General features: G+C 46.3%; 1 protein-coding gene and 1 long non-coding RNA gene across 4 annotated transcripts in view; one reads left to right on the top strand and one right to left on the bottom strand.

Annotated features, from left to right (window-relative positions):
• insra (insulin receptor a) overlaps window positions 1-21,420 on the bottom strand; it is a 43,891-nt gene that overhangs the window by 5,530 nt on the left and 16,941 nt on the right. The window contains exons 3-12 of the mRNA XM_024273678.2: window positions 10,904-11,240; window positions 8,325-8,464; window positions 8,112-8,256; window positions 7,831-8,045; window positions 7,300-7,426; window positions 6,979-7,232; window positions 3,054-3,221; window positions 1,315-1,513; window positions 972-1,252; window positions 436-575 (exon numbers count right to left, since the gene is read on the bottom strand). Of these exons, the coding sequence (XP_024129446.1) occupies window positions 436-575; window positions 972-1,252; window positions 1,315-1,513; window positions 3,054-3,221; window positions 6,979-7,232; window positions 7,300-7,426; window positions 7,831-8,045; window positions 8,112-8,256; window positions 8,325-8,464; window positions 10,904-11,240 (2,006 nt within the window). The remainder of the gene's footprint in view (window positions 1-435; window positions 576-971; window positions 1,253-1,314; window positions 1,514-3,053; window positions 3,222-6,978; window positions 7,233-7,299; window positions 7,427-7,830; window positions 8,046-8,111; window positions 8,257-8,324; window positions 8,465-10,903; window positions 11,241-21,420) is intronic.
• Window positions 1-21,420, top strand: part of LOC112147358 — a 44,839-nt gene that overhangs the window by 7,766 nt on the left and 15,653 nt on the right. Inside the window, exon 1 of one of the 3 annotated variants that reach the window (XR_004949555.1) lies at window positions 18,135-18,453. The exons of 1 other annotated variant lie outside the window; for it this stretch is intronic. This is a non-coding gene — a long non-coding RNA (uncharacterized LOC112147358). Of the gene's footprint in view, window positions 1-18,134; window positions 18,454-20,457; window positions 20,671-21,420 lie in introns of those variants that run through there. One more of the 3 variants, XR_004949556.1, reaches the window with a different exon arrangement.

Here is a 21,420-nt window from a genome sequence, read left to right as displayed (position 1 = left end):
CAGGAGTGTACAGGTGTGCAAGAGTGTACAGGTGTGCAGGTGTGCAGGTGTGTACAGGCGTGCAGGAGTAGGAGTGTACAGGTTTGCAGGAGTGTGCAGGAGTGTACAGGTGTGCAGGAGTGTACAGGCGTGCAGGAGTGTACAGGCGTGCAGGAGTGTACAGGTGTTCAGGAGTGTACAGGTGTGCAGGAGTGTACAGGTGTGCAGGAGTGTACAGGTGAGCAGGAGTGTACAGGTGTGCAGGAGTGTACAGGTGTGCAGGAGTGTACAGGCGTGCAGGAGTGTACAGGTGTGCAGGTGTGCAGGAGTGTACAGGCGTGCAGGAGTGTACAGGCGTGCAGGAGTGTACAGGCGTGCAGGAGTGTACAGGCGTGCAGGAGTGTACAGGCGTGCAGGTGCTTCAGGAGTGTACAGGTGCTTCAGCTGTGCGTTCACCTCAGTGTCCACCAGTCTCTTGTAGATGACCTCGTACAGGATGATGATGCCGTTGGGAGCTGCTGGTTGCTGCCACTGGATGTGAACCGTATTTTCTGTGACTTCAAAGCTGATTGGACCCAAGATGTCGTCGGCTTTTTCTGCAAAGAGGAAACAGAACTTTGAGAAACGGCTGCTGGTTCATTCATGACTTCTGTTGCTCACTTTCTTCTCTTTTTCTTTTTTCTCTCCAAACTCCACCTGGATCCAAAAATAAAAAGACTCCAGAAGCACTTCTGTCCCTCTAACATAAACATGTTAAACGTGGCGAGGAAACATCAAACATGGACCTCTTCTTGTATAATGTGATACGGTGGATGTTTTTCTTCATTTTTATTATTATTATTTTCTCTGGTTTGAACAATCTTATCACATATCAAGAATCCTGATATTTTAAAATGACAAATATATTTTATTTAGCAACAAATCGATTAAATTTCCTGTTAACAGTAAGATCTCGTGATCTGCATCCTGTCTTCAGCAGAGCGCTCTCTGACCTTCAGGCATGGTGCGGGCGCTGACGAAGGCCGCCATGCTGCAGGGCGTGGTGATGGCCTCGTTGCAGGCGTGGATCTCGATCTGGTAGCTGGTGAAGTGTCTCAGGTTGGAGATGACGGTGGACTCCTTGGCGTGGACAGTGACCACGGTCTTCGTGCTTTCGAAGGTTTTCTCGTCCTCATCGGGGAGGCCGGTGCCCCCGGTGGGGCTGGGGGCGGTGGTGAGGAAGGGGAGCGTTGCGTTGGCGACCCCCATCACAGAGCGCCGCTGCCTGGAGCGTCTGCAGGAGCAGGAGACGGTTAGAGCGGCCCTGATCAGAGAGGAGCTGTGAGGAGGTCTTACTTGATCTCGAACACTTCGTTGTGGAGGTAGTTCTCGAAGGTCTTGCGGTACTCCGAGTCCTCCTGCTCCTTCTTCAGCTCCTTGTCGGTTTTGGGGCAGGTGCAGCACTGCTTGCCCTGGCCCTGCTCCTCCGTCTGGTTCCACTTCTTCTCCTCGCCGCTGTCCACCTGCGTGGGCACGCGCGACGGCAGCTTCATGCCTGCAGACGTGCAACAGAGGTGAGCGGACGGCGAGATGCGACTGACCTGAGCGTGTCGTGCACAAACACGTGCACGTTCTCAGGGCACGTCTGCGACTGTCTGCAGGTCATCGGCCTGACGCAGACGAGGCGTGACAGCAGGACAGAGAGCGACGCCCCCCGGAGGAACGACCTCTGCATGAACCCGAACAGCTTCAGCACCAGACGAGCTGCAGATTCAGCTTCAGCCGAATCAATGTGAACGCTTTAGATATACTTAAAACACACGAGTCAAAGTCAAGGCCCGGGGGCCGGATCCGGCCCTCCGAGTAATCCTATCCGGCCCTCCAGATCATTTTATTCTATTGTTATTAATGACCCGATGTTATCTTGAGCTCATTTCTAACTTGTATAATTTTGACAAAATATATTTAATTGAGAGTAAAATATTGAAAGTTATTTAATGTTTAAGTTGATTTATTCTGGAATAATATTCCTGCCTTTTTATTATTCATAATTATGTTAAAAAGTTACAGTTTTAAAGTTTTAAAAATTGACATTCTGCAGCATTTTGGACTAATTTGGCATTTAGCTAATATTACCTGTCTATCAGTTTCAGTGATTTCAGCTATCAATTTCAGCATCTTCAGCCGCCAAATTCAGCTCACAGCATTCACACTAACATTATCACAGGTAATGCTATATAACTAGTTCATAATTATGTTAAAAATTACAGTATTAAAGTTTCAAATATTGACATTCTGCAGCTTTTTGGACTATTTTGGTATTTACTAAGATTTTTTAGGCTGTTTTGGAGTTAAGCTAGTGTTTCAGCTACATGCTAGCTGTTTTGGCTAATTTAGTTTTTTTTTGTTTTTTAGGCTGTGTTTAAGTTCAGATGGTTTTTAAGATACATGCTAGTTATTTTGGATAACCTAATTTTCTTTTTAGGCTAATTTGGCCTTTAGCTAATATTTTAGCTATATTATCAGCTTCAGTGTTTTGAGCTATCAATTTCAGCATCTTCAGCGGCCAAATTCAGTCTCCAGCATTATCACAGGTAATGCTGTATATCTAGTTCATAATTATGTTAAAAGGTTACAGTTTTGATGTTTTATAATGTACTTGAGAGTGTTCAATAAATGTTTCTCCGGATCGGCCTGCGACCTCAGGTGTGTTTTGGATTGTGCCCCCTCTCCGGTTGAGTTTGACCCCCGGTATTAAAGGATCTGATGAAGTCGTTCTTCATCGACACTGATATGGAGGCGGCCGCATCCTGAACTCCAGAAGCTCAGGCTTCATGCAAACATAAAACTCTCTGAAAACTTCCTCGTGATTCTCTGACTGTCAGAAGTTTCTGATCCTGACGGCTGAAAGAAACATCTGTCAAACCCGACAGACGGAACTTCAGGGGAAAAACCGTAAACTCAAGCAGCGGATGAAGAAGAATAAACTCCAGCAAAACAATTCCTCATCTTATTCCTGGACTTTATGCTTCTTTCTGTTCAGCACACATGAAAAAGTCTCATTTCTTCAGTCTGGTCTAAAGAGCAGCTCTCACCCTTCTGGCAGTAGTCAAACTTGTAGAGCTCGCTGGCTTCAGGCTGGCGCTGGTAGAAGACCAGGTAGTGAGTGATGTTCCCGTTGGGGTCGTTGGGGGGCCTCCACTTCAGGATGATCTGAGAGGAGGAGTTGGAGGAGGAGATGGGGTCCAGCGGCACAGAGGGTCCTGTGGAGGAACCACAGAGCCGACGTTAGCGGAGGAACCGCAGCGTCTAACATTCAGACGTCGGCTTTTCAGATCAAACTGATCTGAAGATCAAAGTGATCTGAAGACAGCTGTTTATTTCTCTAAAGAAGCGATTTTAGATACTTGGAGCCACTTCCTGTTTGGAACACCAGGGGGGCGGAGTCACTCAGTCCAGTTCTCACATAATAAGCAGTGATCTCCGACCTTTTTCAGGCTTCGGTTTATATGAGACTATATTTTCATGGACTGGTCTGAAGTTTGCAGTTTTAAACTTCCAGTTTCTGAAAATCTATTTTCAAAATAAAATACGAATACAAGAAATTCGTTTTAAAAAGTCTAAAAATATCAAGAGTTTTATGTAAATAGATGAAAAACATTCAATGAAACAAATTTGTTAATTTGTAGAATTGATTTCTGATTTGAAACAATTCCATAAAGGAAACACAAGATTTTTTTCCCATTTTAACATCATTCCAGACTCTGATTATCTTCCAGACAAATTGATCGGATTTTGTCTTCACATAAATCCTCATTCATTTGGTATTTTTTCAACAGAAAGGAACATTTTCTCTGGTAACGTTTCTGATCCTAATTCAGTCTTTCTGTAGGAAAATCATCACATTTTACAAGTTTCTACAAATCAGAAACTTTATTTGATTGAATCTTCATTCTCTGTCAAATGTTTGAACTTTGTGATGAAGATTTTTCCTTTAAAGACAAAGTGGAGGCTAACAACCGGACGCTAGCTTCAGCTACGTCTGTCTTTTAAGGTGGTATGGATGAATGAAAAAAAAGTGATGAAACTGTCGTGAAACTGGTATTTTCTGAACAGAATATGAATCCACTGAGTCTCCAGCTGTATTATCTGCATGTGAAACAGCTGGAAGTGTCGCTGCGGATTAGCCAGAGCGGCTTCTGCTACATGAGAACTGTCCCAATAATTCTGTATTTGGAGGAAGAATCCCGGTTCTGTCGGTAAACAGCAGCTTTATTGTTTTCTGAAGTCGAAGGTTCTGCTTTGGTTTCAGAAACTTTCCAAATACGTTTCCTTTGTTTTTTGTTAGCTCAGGGCTACTAGCTTAGCCACCCAGGTAGCCACTTGAAGTCATGTGACCAAGATGGATGTTGTGAACAGAATCTGGCAGTTTCTCATGAAACATTTTTCTTTAGGATCAGAAAATAAACTTAACGGAAATAATCTAAGTTGGCACTTGTATTTGTTTTCTTCTGTGTGCAGCTTGGTACCAGGTGACCCACGGACCGGTACCACTGACAAAAGAACCCAGAACTCTCCAGCTTCACGTCTCCACATTCTCCAACCACAGAAGATCATATTTTTAGATTCTGTTTGTTTTGCTCAGAAACTCTTGTTGAATTCTCAGGAAGAACTCCAGACGTCTTTAGCTGGATCATCATGTCAGTTTGATGCTCAGAGTTATGACAATATTTGTGTTTCTTTAGCAGTCAGACTGATCCAGAACTAAACCGGATCAGTAAACAGACTGCGGTTCTGCTCCTGAATGAACCGGATGTTTTTCTATTCAACGACCAACTGAAGTGAAGCGCTGAGACGTAAATGTAGGACAAGTTTAAAAAGTTCTTCTGGAGAATGAAAATCAAACCGTTTTTACTCAAGCATAAATAAACTTCCAGGTTAGAGCTGACGTTTATCGTCTTGTGAAATTCTCTCACGGTTCCGTAGAAACGTCGAGTCATCAAAAGGTTGTTTACTGAGCGCGGCGTGCGCTGGTACAAATCCACAGATGAATCACAGCCGCAGATCAAAGCCTGAACCCGCTTTGCATTGGGGGGTTGTGAGGCACACAAACAGGCTTCCTGGCACCGCGGCTGTGGTGCAGCGGCCCGCGCGGGTATTCCCCTGCAGCTTTCACGCCCTGTGATTTCTGTAGATGCTGCTCTGGGTCTCAGCGCGCCGTCTGAACCACCTGTCAGCCTCACCGGAGACCGGCTGACAGGCAGGACGAGACGTGGTGAGAAACGTAACCCGACACAGACATCGTCTTCCAGCCCGTCAGTCGTGTCCTCAGAGAACCTCCTCCAGGCTCGTCTGCGAGGACAGAATGAACTTCGTCTCCACGCGGAGATCAAATCAGGGCTGGATGAAGGTCACAGTCGCACTTGGCGATTCTTTTTTTGGCGCTCCTGCCCTGAGGTGCAGCAGCGTTTCCAGGGTAACGGTGACTCACTGTCACAGCACCATGACGTCCTCGCTCCCCCAACGGCGCTCTGACCGGCGATTTGAGGCCAACACCAAGCTGCAGGTTTTATGTGACCCAACGTCAGACGTTTCTGCTCCTGGTGGAGCGGAGCAGAAATGTTGTCTACGACGACCACGGCTTTTCTGGTTTTATCATTCAGAAGCTTCATGTTTGTCACTTCCTGCTTGTTTGTCTCCCATCAGACTGTAAATAATCCAGCAGATCCAACAGAAGAGTTCAGCTGAAACCTGAGAAACATCTTCAGAGATGAAGTCCGGATTTCTCCTACAGACTTTCAGGGTTTGTGAGGAAATTCATCACTGAGGAGCAGCATTTCCTCCACTTCCCATCATGCATCTGTCCTCTTTCCATACATGCAGACTCTCGTCTCCTTTCCTCAAAGGTCTTCTGCAGGTCTCATGTCACTCCACAGGAGCGACACCAACCAGAACCAGTGCAGCTTCACTCCTGATGCCCAAACATCTGATCTTCTGCGACTTCACCTAAAAAACTGAACATTTTCTGTCCTTCCATCCCTCCTGACACATTTCTTTGACGTGTTTCTGCAGCCGATTCATTTCTTCTGGTTATTTACATCTGAAGGTTCTGCAGAAGTTCTGCTGCAGCCTCCAGGAGGGACGCGTTTCCACCTGGCTGCTCAGACGTTCATGAAGTTTATAAACCAAACTGAACATGTTTGTCCTTGCAAAACCTAAATCATTTGTTGAAGGGTAACCAAACAGTAAATCAATTTTTTTTGTCTGTTGATCTCTATAAATTGACCTTTAAAACTGCTGTCTGTTGGTTGTTGCCACATTTCTGATCAATTAAAATAAACTTGTTTAATTCATGAAAATAAAGTTAAAAACCTTCTATGTGGTAATTAACAGATTTTGCCTTTGTACCAGAATCTTTGGAACTGAGCTTGTAAATGTACTATGTATCAATGGTCTGGAGCCAGCGGTTTGAAACAGTGAGGTTCTGGACCAGGAGCGCCGGCCTCAGAGGAAGACGGAGGCAGAAGATCCTCAACCTCTCCAGGAAGTTCTGTGGAGGAACTTGCGTCACTTTTCCCGGTACCACCGTCCATATTGAAGACCCAGCATACGCTACATAAAGCTAACCCGACTGTCAATTATAGAACCAAGCCACACCTCCACTGCTCAGTCAGGCTTCATTAGCCCCGCCCCCTTGGGCTTAGAATGGAGTCAGCCTCCAACTGCAATGTTTGGTTACCCTTTGGGGACACTTTAGTTTTCACCTGGACCTTCAACTCATGGAGGAAAGACCAACAAAGTCCTGTGAGGTCCACCTGGATATGAGCACTGATAGTCTGTCAAATTAAAAACCTCGATGGATCCGATAGAAATCCAGCAATGATTCCCACAGATCATTTCCTCTGACAGAGAAACTAAACTCCACAGGTTCTGACCCATCAACGCTCTGCTGCCGTCACTGCAGCTTTGGTGTAATCTCAATCTAGAGACCCGGTTCTCCAGAGTTCTGACCCTCCTTACTGGTGGCGTTGGTGCGGACGTAGATGATCTCGCTCTTCGCCCCGTGGACCTGGTGCTCGTCGGAGGCGGACAGCTGGGTCTTCACCATGATGGCGTACTGCGTCCACGGCTTCAGCGGAATGATGAGGTAGCCGGGCTCCGCCTGGTCTTTGTCCCCCTCCGAGGCGCGGCGCGGGGGGTCCACGTCGGCGATCACCCAGCTGTTGGAGCCGCAGGCGTCCTGCCCGCCGAACTCCGTCACGTTCTGGAAGGGCCTGAAGCAGAAGAGGAGCGGTCAGGGGGGAGTTTCCGCGGCTGAAGCTGCTCTGAAGCTGAACTTACGCCTCTTTGTAGAGCACCATGAAGCCCAGCAGGTCTCTGAAGTCTGAAGGCCAGAAAGGTTTCCACTTGATCATGATCTTATCGCTCATGGTCCGGATCTGGGTGAAGGTCAGGACGTGGTTTTCACCTGACGGCAAACAGAAAAGACGGTTTAGAGGAGAAGGCAGAGCGGACGGAAAACATGAAAACATGTTTGAATCTCAGAGGCGGCGCTCCAGACATTAGCCTGATCCCTGGACCGGATGTTCCGTTTCTATCAGTGAATCTGCTCCTAACCTTCTCCTGAACTTCCTCTAGAGTTAAGACGGGCCGAAGAGTTCCAGTTTTATGATGATTGCTCCCCATCAAACGTCTCCCGGTCCCGCCACGCCCCCACTAACAGGTGACATCCCGCTGCCGTGTCTAATCACCGGAGTTTGTTCTTGGCCAGGAAGTTATGTGCAAACACACGACAGGAAATGACCACCGCGACTGTTTGCTTCTGCAGACACGCTGTCTGTCGCCTTGGTAACCCCGTAGACCCGTCCTTACATGAGGCGCGGTCTCCGTTGGTCTTCAGGGCGATCTCGTTCTTGACCCGTCTGTCCTTCAGCCCTGTCACCTCCTCCATCCGCCGGATCTCGGCCATGCACAGTTTGGAGTTGTAGTGGAAAAACATGCGGCCCTGCAGGATGGTCAGCTTGTGTTTGGACCAGTCCCAGAGCTGTCGCAGGTTCTGGTTGTCCAGGGCGTAGAAGGAGTAGTTCCTGTAGAGAAACATGCCGGTTAACCTTCGGTAGAGGACAGAGAGGGGGACGAGGGACGACGCTCACCCCACTTCCTGCTCTTCTCCCCGGATGACCCGGAGTTTCCGTAGGAAGGAGAGGGACACGAGGGCGTAGGAGCGCCGCACCGTCAGGTACCCGGTGATCTCCTCCAGCTGGCCCAGGCTGGCCTCCAGCTCGGCGGCGATGTTGTCTGAAGAGAAGACAAAGAGTTGGAAGTTTCCTTCATCTCCGGTGTTCTTCAGCAGAACGGACACTCACTTCCTCCTCGCAGGTTGATGACCAGGCTCCCGTTCAGGATGGTGCAGCCCCTCAACGCCTGCGCCGCCGTGACCGAGTCCACCATCTTCAGACCGACGCACACCTTCGGACACAGACCGGCACAGGGGCTGCAGTTGAGCCTGCAGAGAGGACGGGGTTCGGTTATTCTGGACCAGGGGTCTGGAACCTGCAGCTCCGGAGCCACATGAGGCTGTTTTACCCCTCCATTGTGACTCTTTTTTGAAAAAATTAAGAAGTTAGAAAAATATGTCACTCAATTAGCTCAGATCTGGTTCTATTTCTAGAATAGATGCACCAACAACAGTAATTCAATCACTGCTGACATTACACTCACTACTAGAGGCTATTTTCTTTTAATGTTTGTGTTGTATTTATGCAAAATGAACATCAGTTCATTTATGTTTATCATAATAGTAACAAAAGCATAAATACAAATCAGTATTTTGTTTTTCTTAAGGGGTGAAGGAAGACTTTGTGGCTCCTACTGGGTCGTAGTCAGCAGGGCTGAGCTAAGCATGGGCGATCTAGGCGGCCGCCTAGGGCACCATCTGCTGGAGGGGGGGCTAAATCACAATCATTATATATATTTTTTTGTTAAACAGTTTGATGCACCACTTTGTGTAGAAAAACAAAAAGTAATAATTAAACGTCAAAAAAATAAGTCAAAAGTTGAATATAATCAGTAACTGCAGTCCGGCGCCCCTCCCTTCCTGTCGCTGCTGCTGGGTTGGGGGGAGGAGGGGGTGTTGCCGCTGTTAGTACTTCTTTAGGGATGAAAAAGGGACGAGGAGGAACCAAGGGCTCAAGCAGAAGTTTGTCTAAAATTGCTTTGAAATTCCGTCCTCCTGCATTTTGGTAGAAAAAGACGAATTTAACTGGTGATCTAGTGTCTTCTTTTTCCACCTTTAACAGGTGAAATCCTCCTACTTTCCACTTGAATATTAACTGATCAATAGCACAGGCAGTTGGTGTGCTTGCTGTCAAATGAAATGGAATGTCTGAATTTGAGACGCCGCAGGAGGCGCCGAATTTGTTTCTCGCCGAGGGCGCCATGCAGCCCCGGGCCGGGCCAGGTGGTCAGTGAGACCCGAATGTCTCTTTCACAGATGAACGCTGCAGACTTCTGTTCTACACTTTCATCGCTGTTGAGCTTACTGTTTTGGCTCTGGACTTCAAAGCCCCCCAGAGCCAAAACAGACCTTTGGAAATAAAAATGTCAGAGTAAACTTCAGGCTTCACCTGTAAACCCAGAAATCCTTCAGATGAAAATGAAACTTTCCTGAACTCTCATAACTCTGCTGATCCAGCAGGCGCTTTCATTTCCAAAGCCTAAAGGGGGGGGGCGCCATAAGTATAACAGAGGGGGGGTGAACGGTTTCAACGGAGGCCAAAACTAGCCTGAAGGTTTGTAACGTCCCTCGTGGCAGCTTGTGACCGTCTGTCATGCATCAGTCAAACTCTGACAGAAACCTCGTCTGTCCGTGCATGAGCGCCACCAGGAGAATCCTCCTGAAGTCTGCAACCTGCGGCTGTTTAGCTTTAATGAAAATGATAATGATTGAATACATAACAGATTAAGTTTTGTCATTTCTGCTTAGATTTTTAACATGTCAAATAACTAAGCAAAAAAAGTTGAATTTACTGTCAGAAATTCTGCAGAAATTAACTTTAAATTTGTGTTTTTAATTTATGGTTGGCTAATTTGGCTAAATGGCTAATTTGGCATTTCTCTAATATTTTAGCTGACTATCAGCTTCAGTGTTTTTATCTATTTCAGCATCTTCAGCAGCCAAATTCATCTTCCATCATTCACACTAGCATCATCACAGGTAATGCTCTATATCTAGTTCATAGTTATGTTAAAAAGTTACAGTTTTAACGTTTTAAAATGTACTTTAGAGTGTTCTATAAATGTTTATCCTGTTCGGCCGTGATCTAAGGCGTGTTTTGGATTTTGGGCTCCTGTGTGGTTGACTTTGACACCGCTGGTATAGACACTGGTGTACACGTGACCAAATGGCTCTTGGAGTTGAAGTTCAGTCGTAGAGAGGCGAGGAGCTTCAGGAGCTGCGGTTTCCTGAACCTCTGCAGCGCTCGTGCACTCTGAAGGGCGTGAGACTCTGAATGAGAGCTGCTGGTTATTCCACCGCAGATTAAGGGCCTGGAAAATCCAGAGTGGATTAGTAAAGGTTAGAGCAGCAAACTCTGCAAACACAGCAGCAGGATCTGCACGCCGTTCGCCGGCCCTGCTTCGCCGGACAGCGCCGGTTCTGAAGAACCCGTCACCCCGTGGGTGTGGGACGCCTCTGCAGCGGCGTGGTGACCTAGCTGCGGTTTGTGAACTACGGTCGACCATCAGCTCTGAGACCCAGAAAGATCTGGGGCTGTGATATGGGAGAAAACCGTGTTTTAGTGTTCTCAACAGTTCCTGTTTGCAAACTTTTATCTTTCACCCGACTGCACGAAGCAGTCGACCGTCTGAGGAGACGGACGCGCCCAGCGGGTTCTGGATGCACTCCAGCGTCCCGCGCTGATGTACGTCTGGAGGAAGCACTTACGCTGAAGAGTTGACGGTGGTGTAGCCGGAGGGACACTCCGGGATGCAGGCACCGTTGTGGATGACGTACTCGTGGCACTCGGGGCTCTTGGAGCGCTCCTTCTCCCGCCGGCAGCGGCTGTGCAGCTCCTGGCAGAAGTCGAAGGAGACGCAGCGCCAGCCCTTGTAGACGAAGAACTTCTTGGGGCACTGCTCCACGCACCTCCCCTCGTGCTGGAGCCCGCGGCACGCCACGCAGTCGCTGGTGGAGTTGGGCTTGAGGCAGCCCCCCAGGCACTGCTCGTGGCAGCACTGGCCGGCATCGGTGCACGCCCGGTGCTTGCAGTGAACCGGACACACTGCAGGAGGAGCAGGGAGGAGGCGTTAGAGAGGAGCAGGAGGAGGAGGAGGAGGAGGAGGTCACTGGAATAACTTCCATTCACACATGAAATGACTAACATTTAACAGTCGGGGGGGCGGGGGGCTCCTTATTGACCAATTAACATAATGAACGCTGACAGCTGGTCCAAAGCCGGAGCACAAAGGACCGACAGATGGCCCAGTGAGACGGGAAAAACCCAGAACCTGGTTCAGAAAAGTGACGCATCAGACAGAGAAAATACTGGACCTGATTCCGGGTTTGAGGATCTGAGGAACAGAACTGGAGAAGAACAGGAACTCAAAGCTGTTCTGGACTCACGTGTCAAGAATTAAAACTGCATTTGAACATTTAAAATCTCCTTAATCAATCCTAAAAGTTGACCTTTCCTGAGAGTTATTTCAGTTTCTGAATCTAATAGAAACATTTAGTTAAAACACAACGAAAAAACGTCACATGACAGAGAAAGTCGGTTTCTGTCTGCAAACCTTCAAACGTTTTCCTTCTCTGACTCCATGCTTTCAACCTTTTTTGAGCCAAGGTACACCGTTTTCTAGACAAAAATCCTGCAGAACACCAGCATCCAAAAATGTACAAAACACAAAAGAAGAGAAAAAAAGAGGAATTTTTAAAATAGTCGACGACTAATTTAATAGTCGATTGGTCGTTCTTGTTTGTTTATTTTAATCTCAAAACTGGTGTTCCATTTCTAATGCTGCATCTGCCATCGTCTTTGACACACATGCAGTAATGCTAATCCGGGTCAGGAGTGATGTCACAGAAAGTTACAGGAAGTATCTGGTACCATAACGACACGCTAACGGAGCTTGAAAGGAGGAAACAAAAAAATAAAAGCCAAAAGTCTCCAATGCAATCTCTGCGAGGCAGAACTTCCAGAAAGCTCGTTGTGATGGAGTATGAAAACGCTGCAGACGGATCATCGTCTAGCTAAGCTAAGCTAACGTTAGCACTAACTTCTTAGCTAAATGTTTTGTGGGCATCCCTCGACCCCATCAGAGTGAAATGTCTGCTGAGGGAACATCTGCTCTCTAAAGAGATTCAGTCTTTCTGCAGACGTGCAGAAATCATCATTTTCCTGCTACCATCAAGAACATCAGACGGTCTGGAGTTCTACAGATTCTCAGTGGAGAGAAGATGAACACAGCTGTGGACGTTCAGCACCACAAAATGCACTTTATTTCTATTTGAGTCAGTGAGAACAAAACGTTATCCTTAGTGAAAAATTGTTCCTTTGTTTCAAATGCTGAGATCATTTAATTTACGATTTAATGCCAGAAACAAATGAAGGACAGAAGCTGCAGGATTCAAAAAGGGTTAACTATCATATTAAATTTTAGTTGTCATATAACTTAAACACTTCAAGGTCAAAGCTAAGGATGGTTAAGGTGTGTGTTAACATCCAGTTCATGATCCGATTAGTCGACTAATCAAAGAAAATAATCTGTGATTAGTCGATTATTAAAATAATAATTTGTGGCTTTAACCTGTAGTGTGTATTGACCAACGGTCCCTACTGGATCTTAGATGCATTTTTTGTAATATTTGCAACACACAAAGCAGGAAGTTGCAGCTGTTTTTCCTAAATGTTGCAAAAGTTTTCAATAATTTTTAACTAAATGAGTTGAGGTTGTGCCCTGATAGATGATAGACGAACTTCTATTCCAACAATTCCTCTTCATTTGTAAAGAGACACAGAAGTGAACACATTTAAATGTCTTTATTTTGGATAAATAAATTGATTCAATGTAGTTTAAATTATGAAAATGAAAGTTTTTAGACAAAATCTAAAAGTCTGTGCTGTTTTCTAGGACATAGTTTCTGCAGAGCGGCTGGAGTCAGAAATTCACCTCTGAGTTTTGACAGAGTTGCTGAGAGCTCTTTGTTTACACACTCTCCCTCTAGCTTACAGCGCCTCACACCTCCAACTTTAACATTAGCGATCCAACAAAAACAGCAGCAACATCGTTTCTGTCCAGCCGTTCGGTTCTGATCCAGATTCCAGACCAGGTAAACAAAGACGTTCGTGGATCTAATTGTCTGCAGGTGGATGTATCAGAAAGGGGCGGAGCAGGGAGCTTGTGGCTCCGCCCACTGTATTTTCTACATCACAAATATAAAGTTTATCAAACTTCATTTATTCTTCTGCTCCGGATTCACAACACTTTAAATAAAGATACTCAAAAATGTCGTTTGAATCTTAATTTTCTTCATAAATGTGCTCCATCAGTAAAATGCCACAAGAACACGTTTTCATTAGAGCCGGTCTTTAGAACGACTCATGGATGGACTCGGCTCAGAGAGATCGACTCCAGAGGTGACGGACGCTTCACCACAGTCCTCTGATATGAATCCACGAGGGAACACGGATGTTGGATGAATGAACGGAGTAAATGCTGCAGACTCAGGAACGGTTATCCTCGTGATGACGGCTGGAGTAAATCCAGGTGGTTGTAAACAGGTTCAGGTGCAGTGAGTCTGGAGCTGCTGTCAGCGCTGAGGGACGGAGGTGAGGCTGCAGGGAGCCGTCCTGCCAGAACCATGACATAACCGGCTCTGAGTCAGCGTCTGCTCCACCAGGAGACTGTTCAAACACGTCGGAACCGCCTCTTCTGGCGGCGGACGCTCATCCATTTCACTTTGTTCATGAAGTGCTGGAGAGAAAGCAGAACTTTCCCGGCGACTCCTGATCCGGATCCATGTCTCAGCACAGCTCCTGCAGCAGATCCTCCCTCAGCCTCAGCCAATGTGTTGGCTGGATGCTGGAGCCAGCCATTCAAACCGGCCTCTCCCATTTCCAAGGAACAGCTTAACCCTTTGTGCTCCTGCCACGGCAGAGCAGCTCCTCCTCCTCCTCTTCCTCCTCCTCTTCCTCCTCCTCCTCCTCCTCCTCTTCCTCCTCCTCCTCCTCCTCGCTCATGCAACTCAGCAGCTTTCCACACATTTTTGCAGAAAGGTTTGGAACAGGAGGCCGTCCTCAGCGGGAGCTCAGCTGCTCGCCGCAGCTCTACCAAACATTAGCCTTACAGTCTGAACATGTACAGTGAAGGACGGACCTTTCCTTCCTCCTGTGTTCAGGTTGGCCGTGTTTGAAAACGCGCTCAGAGAAAGACTGATCATCAGAGGACGTTTGGATCAGAAATTCATGAGCAAAAGTTTCTATGAGAACTTTCTGCTTTGACATTTAATTTAGCGAAGAAGAAAAACGCCTTTAACTAAACTCATCTGGTCCTTCTTTACTTCCTGAGTCCGATTCTTTCAACCAGAACTGGATTCAGCCTGGACACGTTTGGTTCTCTTAAAGCAGGTGTGGGGAAACTACGCCCCTTTAATCTGGCCCACCTCACTGGAATAAATGATTTGAATAATCCTTTATATTTGATCCCCCTTGTAATTCTGCCGTTTCCTCATAGACTACAAACACACTGACCGTTATATAAGTGCAGAAAGTTACTCTGCAGTCGGACACTCGTTTTTCCAGTTATTAAGACACCACATGAACACAACATTTCTCTAAGTTTGATTTGTCACTGAGGGTCATTAACCCATTCATCAAACAAGAACAAAAGCCACCATTTTTGATTAGAAATTCCCAAATGTTCTGTTTTGATCAAATGAAAGCACGTTTTTGTCCAGATTTATTTCTTTCATCAGCTGGATTACCCACAAAACCTTGGACCTGCCTTTGGTCTGACCCTTTTGTCCAGTTTTAGAACCCCCTTTGCCCCATGTGTCAAAACTTTTGCCCATCATTAGGACCGCAGCAGTAGGGCGGTCGACTCCTGATCGGAAGCAAGCGGGTTCGATTCCCGCCTTGCCCGCCCCATGTGTCGAAGTGTCCTTGGGCAAGACACCAAACCCCGAATTGCCTCTGGTGGGAGGTTGGCGCCAGTGTTCGGGAGCGGAGCCACCACCAGTGTGTGAATGTGTGAATGGGTGAATGGGTCTGTGACTGTGAAGCACTTTGGGCCCTCGAAGGAAAGCGCTCTACAAGTATACGGCATTTACCATTCCTGTCTTAAAGTGAACCAGAGTTTGTTTCCTTCAATAATCCAGAGCAAATGTTCAGCCTGGAAACGGGAGCAGTCTCTGGTCCGGGACCGGAACCGCTCTCAGATCCATCTTCTGAGGTTTTTCTGTTTTCAATCGGCCACCGTAGCCGAACTTTACAAGAAGTAAACAAAGTGTCGCAGCAGTGATGAGACACAGCGACTCATTGAAATATGGTCACGGTTCAAAACTGACCAGTGAAATATAAATTCTGCATCAGTGAACGATCCCAACAAGGATTTCAAAGCTCAGGACTTCCATTATTCTTTCTCTCTTTGCTTTGCTCCGCCCTCATAATTCCTGGCCAATGACTGAAGAGATCTTTAGTCATGTGGTTTGTTTACAAGCTTTTGTGTGGAACACAAATGTCCACTGGACTGCAGTCTGAATACAGATCTAAGGAAAGGTTCAGGATTCGATCCGGACTGATCTGCGGTCCGTCTGAATGAGTGTTTGATGGTTTTTGTTCAAAGATGAAAATCTTAACAGAGTTTCAAACATTAAATGTATGGAGGTTGAAGAACATTCTAGAGACAGACAGTTGGAGCTGCTACAAAAGTCCATCAGTTTTCATCCTCAAGGTTATATTTGTAATGACTTGGACCAGTAGTTACTTTGAAGACCCACTCCGATGAAAATGGTGCTTTTCACATATCTTTCTTGGATATTTTCTGATGATTGAGGACATTTATAAAAAAAAAAAAAAAAAAAAAAAAAAAAAAAAAAGCTTAAAACGGCATTTCTGTGAATTTCTTTATTCAAATCGTTGTGAAATATGAACAGAAGAAAAAATGCTGTTTGGAAAGATCGTATTTGTCTCAAAGAAACAGGGAGGGAAAGGGGGGCGGGGTTGCTCTGTGTCAACAGCCACGCCCACAACTCAGAGGTGAATTTCTAATGACATCCTGCCGCTCTGTAGAAGCTGTGTCCTAGAAAACGACACAGGTGTTTAGATTTTAGCTAAAAACAGCAACATCCTGATGAAAAGACCACCTGGAAACACTTTGGTAAAAGATCATAGTTAGACAGTTGAACTGGTTCAGCTGTCTGTCCTGGTTTGTCAACACTCCTGAACAGAACCTCTTCAGGAATCACATAGGACTATTGGTCGATGATGAACACCGTCAGAAACCGTTTTAATGTGTGAAACTGGAGCCAAACCAAACTGTCTGAAACATGCAAACGTTTCATGAAAGTAAAAACTCTTGAAAGAGGATCAAAGAGGATCAATGCTCACTTACAAAACTCCACATTCATTCAAGAAAAAAGAAACGGATCGACTTTCTGAACAGTTTTCAAAGCAAACATTTATCTCGTCTTCTCTGTAGAAGCAGAACATCTCCAGCCTGCTGCTGAACAAACACCTTTCAGTATCTACAGAGGAACTTCAGGGCTTTTTAACCACACCAAATGTCAGAGAAGATTCTCTTTCCTCCTGGTGACATTGTGATTAAGCTGAAACTTGAAACTGGTGAATCATTCCAAACAACGTTTTAGGTCCAGTTATCATGACTCAACCTCAAGACAACGATAACAAACGGGAAGGGGTGGGATTCTGGGAATTGTAGTTTTTGGTAGATTTAAAACAATTTTGACAGGAACATTTAGTAGTTCTTTGTTCCAGTTAACGTTTTTTCTTAATCAACCTAAACTGGTTTGAAAGGTTTAATAAAAGAGTTGATCTTTAGTGGAACGGAGTCTAGGATAAGAACTGATGGAGGAGGTGGTGGTGAGCGATGGCGTTCACCATCATCCGCTGCACAGCGGCGATGATCCATTTTCAACTTTGGTAAATCAGGTCATCAGATGTTTTTAAGGTGGAATGCAGCTTTAGAAAAGTCATTTCGGAAACCCTCTGAGGGCGGCTGATCAAACTCTCCACCTGAAAAGTGCCGGTTCCACCTCTGGTGGCCGCCGCAGCCGCCGCCGGGCGTTTGCAGGAACTGGAAGTGACTCCCACACCACCGAGGGGAAATTCTGACCCACTTCTCAGCAGCACCGACTGTGGGTTTGAAGCCACCGGGTTCTGTATAGACCTGGAGCAAAGAAAGATTCTGGACCTTGTGGATCGGTTACTGGTTGATGCTCTGCTCCAGAACCGGGGGGGTCAGACTAACGGCTGAATAGGTGCAGAGTCCCCACAGCTCCAACTGGATGGAGCTGTAGAACAGATGCGGGAAAAAACCTTATATTTATTCCAGTTTGACCCACCAAACTGGAATAAATTATATTGATAATCATTTTTTTCATTTTCCTGTAATGTTGGCATCTCCCTATAGATGGCGCACTGCAAATATATTAACCTTTGTTTAGGTGCAGAAAACTCTTCTGCATTCATAAGGATTTGTTCTTTTTTTTGAGTGTTTTCTGAGTCTGACATTCATTTTTCCGATCTTTCCAACGCCACATGAACGCATCGTTTTTGTAATTTGCATTTTTCCCTGATGGACATGAACCCATCACTGCAACTGGTACTGAAATGAGAACAAAAGTTACAGTGTTGAAATAAAACTTTAAAATGTTCCGTTTTAAAATACATAAATTCATTTTAATTTAAAATAAAGCTGGTTTTCTTCCAGATTCCATGTTATCTCTTTTATTTTTGAGGTTGTTTATTCAAACATCCACTCATCTGCTCCTGGTCCGGCCCTTCGGTCAAACTTTAGAACCCTTTGTGACCCACGAGTCGGGCTGGTTCTGATGGAGCTCCTTTAAAAAGGTTTCAAACTGCAGTTTTTCTCTGAGGAGTAATGACGGGAAGCTCAGTTGTTGTGGAGAACCTCCACGACTCGGTTCCACCGCTCAGGTACGGACTGAGCTCCGGTCATGTGCTTTGTACAAAGTACAGCACAGTCACATGAGGGCTGGAAAACAAGTTAGTGGGGGGTTCATATAGACGAGGGGGGGCACGGCTGAACAATGACCCCCTCAGACCCTGAATGGACATTAGCGTCCACATCCTGGCCCTCGTCACTGAGACGAATGCGTCGTGTCAGGACAGCGCCGCCTGAAGATCTCCGGACGCGTTCTCATGCTTTACTGCACGTTCTTCTGCCGCTCTGGACTCTGGAAAAAAACGCACGAAGAGCTCGGGTTTGGTGGCTTTCTGTCAACGTTTGACTCCAGTAAGTATGAAGGGCGGCACATTTCTGACGTTTCTGCGCCGTTCATTAACCACGACGTTCCATAATCGGCGTTTTGTGGGTTTTCCTGTTCAGGAAACAACGGCACATTCAGGACTTGTGCGTTCAGATCCCGCCGGACGGGAGACGCTGCCAAACGGGGCGTCCTGCAGGGTCATTAAAATTCCACCGCCGTGACAAGGGGAGCGTTTACTTTCTAATGAAGAAAGCTTCCTGCAGAAAGAAACATCTGAGCGGACAGAAGGTTTCTGGAAAAAATAATTACATATTTTGAGGTTTCTGATCATTTACTACCACTATTTGAAAAGTTAAAATTTAAGTAAAAAACAAGATTGGAGGCGGAGAAAACCGCCGGTAAGAGGCTGCGCTCCAAGAGGTCAACAGAGCGCTGGGAGCAGAAGACCAGAGCAAACAGACCTGAACTCACTTTGCATTTCGTCATGCATGCATGAGCAGCAATTTGTGAAGTGAAACTTGGAGGATGAACCTGCATGAATCCACACTTAAAGACGCCCAGCTGGCCGTGTCATCTGTTTCTATGAACAGCATACGAACTTGTCCAGAAACGATTAGCTGGTTAAATGTTAAACCTGCAAGCAGGCTTGCAGACGCTGCAGATGCTGCAGATGATGCAGACACTAAAGACGCTGCAGACGTTGCAGACGCAGCAGCATCTCTTATAAATCCACTTAGTAAACCTACAAATGTGGTGAAGCTTTACAGGAAACACATCAATTTAATACGATGAATCTTCTCAGAAATAAATAGTTGCGTTTGTTGCAGATGACTAAATATATACATTTAATGCTGGATTACAGGTGGGCGGAGCCTCAGTTTCATCTCTCGTCTCCAAAGCTGAAGCTGTAAGTTTCAGTTCTGCTGTGACACTTGTGGGTCTTCCCTGCAGAACCAGGCAGCAGCCTCAGCCGTGTGCCTTAAAAACAGATGAAAAGCAGCAGGAACTCGGCGTGTTTGTTGTGTGGACGTGACTGCATGAAGACGAGTGGCTTCATGCGTCTGGTTTTTCCCGGTAACCGGTGCGGCGGGAGGCTCTGGCTAAAATGACTAAAAACAGGAGGCGTAAACACTTTCATTAAGCCGCTGCAGCCTCCGTTAATGGACAGAAAACACGTCAACAACATGGAAAAACACTTTTTACTTTCACCGCCGTCACAGCGAGGACGGATATGCAGTTCACCGTGACCGGAATAGAAATGATAAACGCGGGCTCTTATTGACGGCCAATTACGGCGCCTGCTTTGACAGGCAAATGACGCACGCCGCAGCCCTGGATCTTCATTTCCTCCCAAAGCTCCTACCTCCAAGGCCCACAATGCAATATTGGTGTCATTAATGAAACGGCAGAACGGTTTGTCCTGCTTCACATTTAAGTGAAGCTTTTAATCTCTTTAGCAGAGAAACAACAAAGCCGAAAACATAATCACAGAAAACATGACGGCAGAAGCTCCAGAACTCGGAGCTTTTTGTTCTTTTGGGCCTGAACGAGGTCGGCACACGCACAAACAAAGCAGCTTACACAAAAACGAACCACAATCCGCTCAAGCATTCATTTCTCATTAAGAACTGTCGTTTTAGGGATCATTTCATTAGTTGGAGGATCTGTTTCTGCTGCCAGACGCTCTTCAGGCAGAAAAAGTAAGTCATTGATTTATGGAGAGCGCAGTTCATGACCATCTGCTCAGACGAAAACAAAGAAAACAAACAGCCTCGCCGCAGATAAGAGCTTTAAATTATTTAGCAGTGACGAACTTACAGCTGTTGTTCAAACACGAGTTCAGCGCCGGCGTTTCTGCAGAAACAAACTTTTACCACGACCTTCAGTCCAAACCTGTTTGCAGTGTTGTTATAAAGCAGCAGCTTCCTGCTTTTAACTCTAAATAAACTCACACCAAGCATGAAAACAAACGTTTACACAGAAACTCTTCTCCAGAAAACTGTTTTTAACAGAGAAAACATGTTGACCAACTGCAGGAGGAAGTTGTGTTGGTTTGGTCAGAATGAGGGAAAGAGGAAGGCGGTTTGAAGGCGAGCGGCCATGACGGGTGAAGCGAGCGCTCTGGGGAAGAAACGCCATCAGCCCAGCTTCAGCAGATGCCAGAAATGTCTGGGATTCCATGGGAAAGGCTCCAGAGGCGGAGCGCCGAGGGTTTGCAGGGTGCAGCGCAGGAAAAAACTCATGTGTGTGTCTGTGTGTGTCTGTGTGCGTGTCGGTGTGTGTCTGTGTGTGTCGGTGTGTGTCTGTGTGCGTCTGTGTGCGTGTCGGTGTGTGTCTGTGTGCGTCTGTGTGCGTGTCTGTGTGTGTCTGTGTGTGTCAGTGTGTGTCGGGGTGTGTCTGTGTGCGTCTGTGTGTGTCGGTGTGTGTCGGTGTGTGTGTGTGTGTGTCTGTGTGTGTCGGTGTGTGTCGGTGTGTGTCGGTGTGTGTCGGTGTGTGTGTGTGTGCGTGTCGGTGTGCGTCTGTGTGTGTCTGTGTGCGTCTGTGTGCGGGATGAACCCTGAGTCAGAGTCAAAGTGTGGAAAAGGAAGCATATTTTTATGGCTTGTTCACGTCTGTCAGGTCTTGTCCGGACTCCCGTTTTCTGCCGTAAACGGAGCTTTTAAAGGACGTATGGCGAGCGGGCGGCGGCACTTTCTAACTGTGACTTTGTCTCTAAACAAAAGTCATAAAGTTAATGTTTTTCTTGCTGCTTAACCAGGAGTGTACATAGCTGGGCGAGAGCGCTTTACACTTGACTGGTGTGCGTTTAAAGCGTTGCCACGGGAACGCCAAATAAACAGCAGATCCAGCTGAGCTGCTTTCCGAGGAATCTGCCCAAAAACAGATCTTTGATCGTCCTGATCTGCACGAACTCAACTTCATATGTTCCTCTAAAGACAGTTTATGCTTCAAACGCATAAAGAGCTTCATGGAAGAATGTAAAAGTGAAATTT

Source organism: Oryzias melastigma, linkage group LG17 (assembly GCF_002922805.2).
Source record: "Oryzias melastigma strain HK-1 linkage group LG17, ASM292280v2, whole genome shotgun sequence".
Lineage (NCBI taxonomy): Eukaryota > Metazoa > Chordata > Actinopteri > Beloniformes > Adrianichthyidae > Oryzias > Oryzias melastigma.
The sequence above is the reverse complement of the archived record's forward strand: the minus strand, read 5'-3'. Positions and strand labels throughout refer to the sequence as shown.